General features: G+C 35.1%; 1 protein-coding gene across 1 annotated transcript; it reads left to right on the top strand.

Moving 5' to 3' along the window:
• The first annotated feature begins 6,386 nt into the window (after positions 1-6,386).
• LOC138328872 (serine-rich adhesin for platelets-like) lies at positions 6,387-8,537 on the top strand. The gene has a single exon (XM_069275588.1). The coding sequence runs from the start codon at positions 6,387-6,389 to the stop codon at positions 8,535-8,537; it is 2,151 nt and encodes a 716-aa protein (XP_069131689.1).
• Positions 8,538-11,239: the final 2,702 nt, after the last annotated feature.

The following is an 11,239-nucleotide window of genomic DNA, read 5'->3' as shown; positions in this document are numbered from 1 at the left end:
GTTTTTATTTGATAATCAACAAGGTATGCTACACATTTCCAACGCACTGTTCTAAGTACAAAGTGATTACGATAATCATTTCCTGACGAAAATTTCCATCATGGACCTAGAGATATTTGCACAGCAATATTTGTCTGTTTGTATAATGATTGTTTTGTTCCGCCTTTACTGGAAGTATACTGCTAAGTGTTTCTGCTAACAGAATCAACTTCCATGATAAACAATGTTTCACCCAACAAAAAAATAATATAATCTGTAACCCCATTATGTCATTACAAAGGCTTTAATTTACAAACATGAAGATGGAAGTCATACACATATATCCATATCTGTACGCGTGAGGAATATTTCATGATTTATTACTAATAAATTTCATTTCATTTTCCATGGTTATATTGTATGTCATCAGTTTTATTTCAAATTCCGGATTCGTTTTTCACATTTTTCGTGTCCCTCTTCTTCTTAAAGTATACATACAACGTGGATTATGATAAGGTTATCAAGAAAAGAGCTAACTTCTATCTGCCTTATGTGTATACCTGTATATGGGGTTTGACGGGTGTTAACAGAATTAAGTACAATACAGTTTCTTTCTACTTTTCTCTTTTTCAGGACGCACAATAACCACAGATGATGCATTGCTAACAAATTAGGAGGGTGTAATTATTCGAAATAATCATCATTGCTAATAGAATTATTCGTCTTTCGACGTTTATATCAAGTTTGTATATACTGATCGTATAAGCCTGTTTTAATATCCTATCAATTAAGGTCCATTTTTCTGACATTTATGTCATATTTTACTCATTCTAGCCCTACTACATGTTTTTATCATATCGAAATAATGTTTTACTGTCTTAACAAACTAAGTTGAAACAAATGTACTTGAATAATAAACCCTGGGAGAAAAGAACTCTGATGACAATGGATGACACTGCAGAATCTGTTTCTCTGTAATAACATATCCTATTGTTCTTTATCAGTTGTCAGTATTGATGAATTACTCTAAGTATTTAAAACCATAGGTATTGGTGATAATAACATTTACACTCTCACACAGTACAGGTATATCATTCTAAATTTGGAAGAAAGCTTATAAAAACAGCCTTAGGGATAGCGAAGACATAAAAACTCGTAGTTTGCCTTCAGGTAAAAATTAAAGTATACACACTGTAGAGTATGGTTATCTAGAATATATCTTACATCTATCTGACTTATATGTATCTGGGCCGTGACACTTGGACAGGTGTTGGCAGAATTATGTGCAATAAAGTACCCGTATCGATTTCAATATCTTATGATTATGGTCGATAAGTAAACATTAACCTCAAATCGATATGGTGTCATTTTTATATTGCAATTTGAAGAGATATTTCCTGCAATTTTCCATATCTACAAAAAATCATCAAGTTCGGAATTATGAATGTTAATTTTGTATCGATATGTTATTGATTTTAAGGTTTTAATTCTTGTATTTGTTTTGTGTTGTTCAAATATTTAATCATTTTTTCAAAATTGTATCATTTGTATTGCTGCAAAACAATGCTTAAGCATCTTATCAGTTTCTTTTATTTTTTAATTAGAAACAAATGCTTTGGTTTACATACACAATGACATCCGAAACCAAAATGACCTATTTTCTTGTTTACATCTGTAGCGGTGTTGTTATTTTTCTTACATACATATAATAGAGTTGTTTTTAATCTCCAGTTGTGCGTCGTGTATCTTATGATATCTTTTCGTGTGTAATCAGCAACTACTTGTGTCTCCTGTAATGAATTTCGTATTCTTCCATTCATTCACTGCATATTGCAAGTTTTCGTTTTTCAGTTAACAAAATGATTGCTTTAAAATGATAAATAAATGAGACAAACGGAATTAAATGTGGAGCTCTGCAAAAAAAATATCCACTTATAAGTCATAATTAACAATTTCTTCTCTCTTTATTTGCGTTTTACTTTACAGCATATATGGAGTAATATAAGGTTGACCAAATAAATTAATTTATGATGATGCACCTAAAGAATCTACTATTGAAAATTTTCACATTAAATTTAGGGATGGACTGATCTCGCTACTAGTAACAGCAGTCTGAAGCATTCTTTCTATTGCTATTTGAATACCAATGATAAATAGGGAAATGCGACCAACAAAAGCATTCCAGCTAAAGTATTGAAATCCTAAATAACTAGTTCATGTTTCGAAGTACATTATTGTTGTATATTTCCTATTTCGTCGAAATCAGATTTGGAATACGTTTCAGAGTTTTCCATTTAAAATGCATTAAATCAACAGAAATGGGTCATTCGATCCTTAAACCTTATAACCTGGTCAACTTTCCCATATCAATGATTCACAGAAGCTATTCGGCTTCCGAGAATTCCGTTCAATAAACGTCAAGCTGGGTGTATATACCCTTTGTACAAGCAGACCCGCCTAATCGCATTATCGCGCTATATATAGATATTTGTGTCTTGGAGCTCGGCCAAGAAAATTTACAAAATTCCCCTTTCCAATACGTACTTGAGTTTATTTATTTACTCATGCAAAGTATGTCTAGTGTGGCGTGTCGCACCATTCAACAAAATCTAGTGATTGTCGGCAAGATTACCTAACAAGAAACACTAGCCCTTTCCAGGAGGTATCTAAACACATGTGTTCAAGTGAATACACACACACATACACAGGCCTGAAGAGCAACGCATATCAGTCTGCGTAACAGGGGGGATTTGTTTAACAAAATATACAATAACGATAGGAAAGGTTTCATATAGAAATTATTATTGATAAATACACTTATGCAAGAAGGTGATTATTTAAACTGAGTAATATTGTTTATATTTGAACAATCGTTACAAAACGTATACGAATATATTTTGTTCTCCTTAATAGGCCTCAAGATAGGGTCACATTCCAAGGACATCCATTGTGCTGACGAGCAATTTGATTGGCTAAATGGTTAGCCAATGAAAATACAGGTGCCCAGTAATTATTGATTTGTGTTGCCTAGAATAGACTTGTGAGTACACCAGGGCGTAGCGGAGGGTAACGGCGGTATAAACTATAATAAAAACAGTTATTTATATATATGTGTATAATCTGGTGACAAAGCTAAAGTGTCACATGCGGCTGGTGTGTTAATACATACGGGAGAGAGATCTGATACGGATGCTCACTCTTACCACGACGATAACGCCACTACAATGGTGTTATCATACTGTTTCATGAATTGAAGTAATGAATTTTCAATATTGCAATAAAGCTTTAGAGATATGTAATAGCTGATCATCCCGGTTTTATAAATAGAAGGTTTTATCCTAGCACTCACTAGAACGTCATTGCTTCATTTATTGATAAAATCAACGAAGCATTTAATAACTGCCGGAACAGCAACCGATGCTGTACAATTTAGAATTTGTTTCAATGGACAATAGTAAAATAAAACATAAGATTCATGCTGTATAAAGCTGATAGACATAGTATTCGTACATGCTTCTCTACATACAGTCCTTTGTTCTCCAAGAAACATGAGTGCGCATCAAAATGACAATAATAGCATTAATGTTTTGCATCGACGTATATATGTATACATGTACATAAATCTTTATCAATGAAGAGGTGTGCGTATCATTGAGGTCACAATCTACTGAAGAAGCAAATTTACAACAGCTGATTAGGGAAAGTATATGCATATATGTATATTGGTCCTACGAAATGTAAACGTACTTCTTTTGACGCAAAATGAATTAATTCGAGCTAGCCTTCGAAATGAAACATTATCAACATTAAGCACCAAATGTCATGAACTGATCTAACGGAAATGCCTTTTGAATATATTGTTAGACTTAAGATGAAATCTCTGGCAAATACAAACATAACAAACGGTAATAAACTCCAAATCGATCTTATTTAGAATGAACACGAAGAATAGGCTCAGATGTTCCAAAAGAATAAGCCATATCATTGGATAGACAAACATCCCAATGCTTTGTCAAACTGAGTAATGTTACGGTCTGAAATGACAGGTTATATCTTCATGTCTAACTAAATATAGTTATTTATATACGTTTGTGGTAGTTTCGAATGGTACAGAAGTTGTTGAGAATACCTAACCTTATTGCACTTTTAACATTACGGAACTATTAAGTCTTTTATCTTAAGATATAGTGACGGTTGATTACAACGAAGAACTACTGGTGATAATTCTTTTATCGATTTGCTTAAGAAAAGGGCATGCACGATTTATATAAAAATGACCAATGCTTTCATAACATGTATGTACCGATTAGCTGCTAGATACCAGCCGTGGTGCCAGAGATGGTGAGATCAGGTGGCGGCAGAAAACACTTGTGACACAACAAACATATTCAAAATCTGAAAGAGGGAGTACGTATTAACATCGAATGGAAACAATGGTTGTTTACGTGTGATGATGGAGCCAATAGCTATGCCAATATCAGAATGAAGTTGATAAAACAGGTTGACGAAAAATCATTAATGGTAATTAGTTACTAAAACAAAATATGAGATATTGATACAACTTTAGGGATAGCCAGCGTGGGCCGAAGATGCACGATGTTGATAAATACAACTACTGCTACACATATAACAGACTGTAAAAAACAATGCAGGATATTAGTTCAGTACAACTATAGAAAAACCTTTATCTACCTACACAAATGAACATACACAATAAAAGTCAACTTGATTTATATAACAAGATTTGTGAAAATGTAATATATTTATCGTCTCTAAATAATATATTGTTGCATGAAAATTCGTTATGCTGATTCGTTTTGACTGTGTGCTTTCATTGCGAATTTCCCTTTGTTCTGTTTCCGTTATTTATTTTCAGACATTGTCAATGTCTACCAGTAACACACTATAATGTTGTCTTTCTTGTCAATTAGTCTTCCCATATAATTCGCGGGTATTGTTAGTTCGCGGAACCTACCAGATGGAACCCTTTATCTCCATCGGATAAAAAGTGAAATTCAATTCCCTAGGAATCAATGTAACTATACAGTACATTTTTTTCGGTATTTCAAAATAACCAGCAATGGAAATAATAATGCCTTCTCGTTGAGTTTTTTTCGCCAAGATATTTCCCCTATCATTCTCCTGATCAGAAATAAAATAAATATGATAACATACGCCATTATGTAGTTGTTTTCAATGACATGTTAACTGCCAGCTTAAACCTTCTAGATTATGAAGATTATGATTATGAACTTTTAAAACTGAGCATTCACTTTTTTTATATTAGTGAACGTTTCAATGAGAATCACCTGTTTTTATCTAGTATATTTACCTGGTTATTTCTTGGACATTACTGCCATTTGGCTTTTGATCAAATATTAAATATTTACATTTGCTCGGGACTGACACTATATAACCTTACCAACCAACACGCGTTATTTAATTTGTCTGCAATCCTGGAAGAATTATAGGACCATCAACCACACAATAAGGCAAATTAATGCTTAAATATCTCTCTTTTAATGAAACGAAAGGGGAAACCTGTTGTCTTCACTCGGCAATATCATCATTTGATAGTTCAGAGACACATATGGCTGGTCTTCACTCGGCAATATCATCATTTGATAGTTCAGAGACACATATGGCTGGTCTTCACTCGGTAATATTATCATTTGATAGTTCAGAGACACATATGGCTGGTCTTCACTCGGCAATATTATCATTTGATAGTTCAGAGACACATGTGGCTGGTCTTCACTCGGCAATATCATCATTTGATAGTTCAGAGACACATATGGCTGGTCTTCACTCGGCAATATTATCATTTGATAGTTCAGAGACACATATGGCTGGTCTTCACTCGGCAATATTATCATTTGATAGTTCAGAGACACATGTGGCTGGTCTTCACTCGGCAATATCATCATTTGATAGTTTCAGAGACACATATGGCTGGTCTTCACTCGGCAATATTATCATTTGATAGTTCAGAGACACATATGGCTGGTCTTCACTCGGCAATATTATCATTTGATAGTTCAGAGACATATTGGGATGGACTTCACTCGGCAATATCATCATTTGATAGTTCAGAGACACATATGGCTGGTCTTCACTCGGCAATATTATCATTTGATAGTTCAGAGACACATATGGCTGGTCTTCACTCGGCAATATTATCATTTGATAGTTCAGAGACATATTGGGATGGACTTCACTCGGCAATATCATCATTTGATAGTTCAGAGACACATATGGCTGGTCTTCACTCGGCAATATCATCATTTGATAGTTCAGAGACACATATGGCTGGTCTTCACTCGGCAATATCATAATTTGATAGTTCAGAGACATATTGGGATGGACTTCACTCGGCAATATCATCATTAGATGGTTCAGAGACACATATGGCTGGTCTTCACTCGGCAATATCATCATTTGATAGTTCAGAGACACATATGGCTGGTCTTCACTCGGCAATATCATCATTTGATAGTTCAGAGACATATAGGGATGGTCTTCACTCGGCAATATCATCATTAGATGGTTCAGAGACACATATGGCTGGTCTTCACTCGGCAATATCATCATTTGATAGTTCAGAGACATATAGGGATGGTCTTCACTCGGCAATATCATCATTTGATAGTTCAGAGACATATAGGGATGGTCTTCACTCGGCAATATCATCATTTGATAGTTCAGAGACATATAGGGATGGTCTTCACTCGGCAATATCATCATTTGATAGTTCAGAGACATATAGGGATGGTCTTCACTCGGCAATATCATCATTTGATAGTTCAGAGACACATATGGCTGGTCTTCACTCGGCAATATCATCATTTGATAGTTCAGAGACACATATGGCTGGTCTTCACTCGGCAATATCATCATTTGATAGTTCAGAGACACATATGGCTGGTCTTCACTCGGCAATATCATCATTTGATAGTTCAGAGACATATAGGGATGGTCTTCACTCGGCAATATCATCATTTGATAGTTCAGAGACACATATGGCTGGTCTTCACTCGGCAATATCATCATTTGATAGTTCAGAGACACATATGGCTGGTCTTCACTCGGCAATATCATCATTTGATAGTTCAGAGACACATATGGCTGGTCTTCACTCGGCAATATCATCATTTGATAGTTCAGAGACATATAGGGATGGTCTTCACTCGGCAATATCATCATTTGATAGTTCAGAGACATATAGGGATGGTCTTCACTCGGCAATATCATCATTTGATAGTTCAGAGACATATAGGGATGGTCTTCACTCGGCAATATCATCATTTGATAGTTCAGAGACACATATGGCTGGTCTTCACTCGGCAATATCATCATTTGATAGTTCAGAGACACATATGGCTGGTCTTCACTCGGCAATATCATCATTTGATAGTTCAGAGACACATATGGCTGGTCTTCACTCGGCAATATCATCATTTGATAGTTCAGAGACATATAGGGATGGTCTTCACTCGGCAATATCATCATTTGATAGTTCAGAGACACATATGGCTGGTCTTCACTCGGCAATATCATCATTTGATAGTTCAGAGACACATATGGCTGGTCTTCACTCGGCAATATCATCATTTGATAGTTCAGAGACACATATGGCTGGTCTTCACTCGGCAATATCATCATTTGATAGTTCAGAGACATATAGGGATGGTCTTCACTCGGCAATATCATCATTTGATAGTTCAGAGACATATAGGGATGGTCTTCACTCGGCAATATCATCATTTGATAGTTCAGAGACACATATGGCTGGTCTTCACTCGGCAATATCATCATTTGATAGTTCAGATACACATATGGCTGGTCTTCACTCGGCAATATCATCATTTGATAGTTCAGATACACATATGGCTGGTCTTCACTCGGCAATATCATCATTTGATAGTTCAGAGACACATATGGCTGGTCTTCACTCGGCAATATCATCATTTGATAGTTCAGAGACACATATGGCTGGTCTTCACTCGGCAATATTATCATTTGATAGTTCAGAGACACATATGGCTGGTCTTCACTCGGCAATATCATCATTTGATAGTTCAGAGACATATAGGGATGGTCTTCACTCGGCAATATCATCATTTGATAGTTCAGAGACACATATGGCTGGTCTTCACTCGGCAATATTATCATTTGATAGTTCAGAGACACATATGGCTGGTCTTCACTCGGCAATATCATCATTTGATAGTTCAGAGACACATATGGCTGGTCTTCACTCGGCAATATCATCATTTGATAGTTCAGAGACACATATGGCTGGTCTTCACTCGGCAATATTATTATTTGATAGTTCAGAGACACATATGGCTGGTCTTCACTCGGCAATATCATCATTTGATAGTTCAGAGACATATTGGGATGGTCTTCACTCGGCAATATCATCATTTGATAGTTCAGAGACACATATGGCTGGTCTTCACTCGGCAATATCATCATTTGATAGTTCAGAGACATATTGGGATGGTGACTATGGGCATTATGTTACATTAGTATTCAGTTCATTATGCGTTATATAGATTTTGTTATTTCATATCTAGCAAGGTGTCGAATAATGTTGCTTTATGGTCATCCGATATTCATTTAAATATTCATTCTGTGTTGCCCTAGATTTACACGACGTGTAGTCATTAGTGTTTCAGAGTACATTGTCATGTCACATTTTTCCTGAAATCTCCATAAACATTTGTCTATATAAACTATTGTGGCCCTGGAGGTAGGGCGTTAGAATTGTACCTGCTGCCCCTATTGCATGATCGTAAAAGGCGACTAAATTTAGGATCTTATCTTTTCTATTCTTCCTAACTGACTTTATCCTTCCTAATGCCTCCCTTGGCACCGCCTCACTTTTGGCCTTGAGTTGAGCCCCTGAGGAAGGCTCTGGGTTCTGTCCCCTGGCCGAGACACACCAAAGTCTGTAAAAGTGGTAGTTTCTGCTCCTGCTTAGCGCTCAGCAAAAAGGGAGTGGGACGACTGGTTCGCCCGTTGTCAGTATAATGTGACCGGGTGGGGTGTGTTGCTTGGTGTCTTCGGCGGCATGCTTCATTGATATAGCACTATAAAAAGGGCAAAAGTTCCACTATACAAGAAGACACAACATGAACATACCGCAGTCTCCCGAAACACGCACCTCGCACAACATACACGCAACACACCGCATACATGGGAGGCCGTCCTTACATGACCAAAGCTGTTAATAGGACGTTAATTGATCAAACAAACAAACAAACAAATATAAACTATTGTTCAATCAATATGTGAGTTCTGCCTTTTTGTCTGTAGTGTATATTTTCATCCAAATTAGTAATCGCGTATCATGGACATTTTCAATATGCTTGACTTCTTTATCCATATGGCTATTTCAATGCATTATTGACTTGTATGTTTTCTTGAAACGAATCCAACTTTATCGTATATATTAAACTATTAGTCTCTCTTTATTCAATAAAATAATTGAATTGACAAGTTATTCTTTATTCTCTACTGTCCTGTCTTATATTCATGGCTTTCTAGGATTAACGACAGTCGGATTAACATTTTAATGCATATGATTTTGTCAAATTTAAATTCATGAGTTTCTCTAAAACAAATGGTATGCGAAAATTTACTATGATTCATGCTTTCTATATTTGGTGATAGACGAGCTAGAATAGACAGTAACTGCAGTTTTACCTTTGTCATATCAGTTGATATGATTCACGGGTCATGTAGCGATTACTTTCCCGCATGTAGTGTATGTATACAGAGCAATATACTTTATCGTTCAAATATGTATCCGGCGGTAGGTCAATAGTGGAGACACTACTTATATAATATTTAATCTATTACATTTTCAAAAAATATTTTACGTTTTGTGGATTTCATGTACAAAGAACTAGATTAACGGATATACTCATTATTTCGTATGCTTATCCCGTTTTTTTGGGTTTTTTTTTTTGGTTTTTTTTGGTTTTTGTTTTTTTTTAATTTTATTTTCTACATTTTTTTCAATCTATTGTAAACTGTATCCCTTATTCAAGAAATTAAGTGATCATGTTTTGTTAAGTAAGGTTTTTTGTATCTGCTTGTGTAGGCGTTTCAAATATGGTATATGTTTGTATTTGTCGTGTTTTACTTGCCTTGGACCGTTCGTTTACAGCGTTCCTCATCCATTAATATGAAATTCAGAAGCATGTCGCCATCAGTCGGCATTCCCATCATTAAGTGGTTCTAAACTACACATTGATGTAGATTATTGGTGTACTGTTACACTAGTATAAAGTAGTATGTATTAAACTCAAAATATTTCGTGCAGATTATGGTTGTTGTTTCAAATCTAGCACTTTGACGAAGAATGGTGATTTGTAGTCATTCGATATCTAATCTAATGGTCCTTTCCAAACGTTGATCTTTATAACGAATTCTTTTTGATTTGGAATGAAAGTAATCATCGCAGATTTTAGTAGAAGATTTGCAAAAACATTGTTTACTTTCATATGGTTGACCCATTTCTAGCACTGCGTTACCTTTCTGATCGATGACCTGTTTTATACATGTACAGCATCTGTTTTAACGACTGTATGTAAAATTATACATGCAGGTCGTTATATATATATAAAAATAAATGACACGTGATCTTATTCGATATAGTAAACCAAATAATTGATATGTACATTCTGTTGGAAAGCGTCATTAATTGAAGACTATTTGGGCTATCAATATTATTGTCGCTTTGTGATTGGGGACAAGTAACTAAAGGTTACCTTCGGGATCTGTAAGATAACATCTCAGGTACAAATAGGTGAAAACCTAAATGAAAAAAATATCGATTATATAGAGAAAACCATAATATACACACAGTCCACAACTTAACAGAAAACTGTTAATACTGTTAATCGAAAGTGTAATCCAGAGATATCATGATAACATGCAAAACAAATAGAAGAAACATGATTTTAGCGTTTATGTTACATTTCCTTTTTATTAAATCAAGTTTGCATGCTGTTGGATTCTTCAAACTATTACAGACGTTTGTGAACAAAATGCAAATGATAGTAAGATTTCATAGATCTATGAAGGAAATATTGTTTTATGAGTTAGCATGCAAAATGATTTCGACTGTTTTGAAATGGTGTATGAATAGATAAAAGTGTAACCAACCTGAAAGTGGTTAAATTACTATCTATATACACGGAACAAATTTAGTTCGTTTTATTGTAACTTAATTGAAACATCCTTTCAG

Source organism: Argopecten irradians, chromosome 8 (assembly GCF_041381155.1).
Source record: "Argopecten irradians isolate NY chromosome 8, Ai_NY, whole genome shotgun sequence".
In the NCBI taxonomy this organism is placed as follows: Eukaryota; Metazoa; Mollusca; class Bivalvia; order Pectinida; family Pectinidae; genus Argopecten; species Argopecten irradians.
The sequence above is the reverse complement of the archived record's forward strand: the minus strand, read 5'-3'. Positions and strand labels throughout refer to the sequence as shown.

Excerpts from the sequence above, each read along its gene's own strand:
- LOC138328872 (XM_069275588.1), top strand. The coding sequence starts at position 6,387 with ATGGCTGGTCTTCACTCGGCAATATCATCATTTGATAGTTCAGAGACA.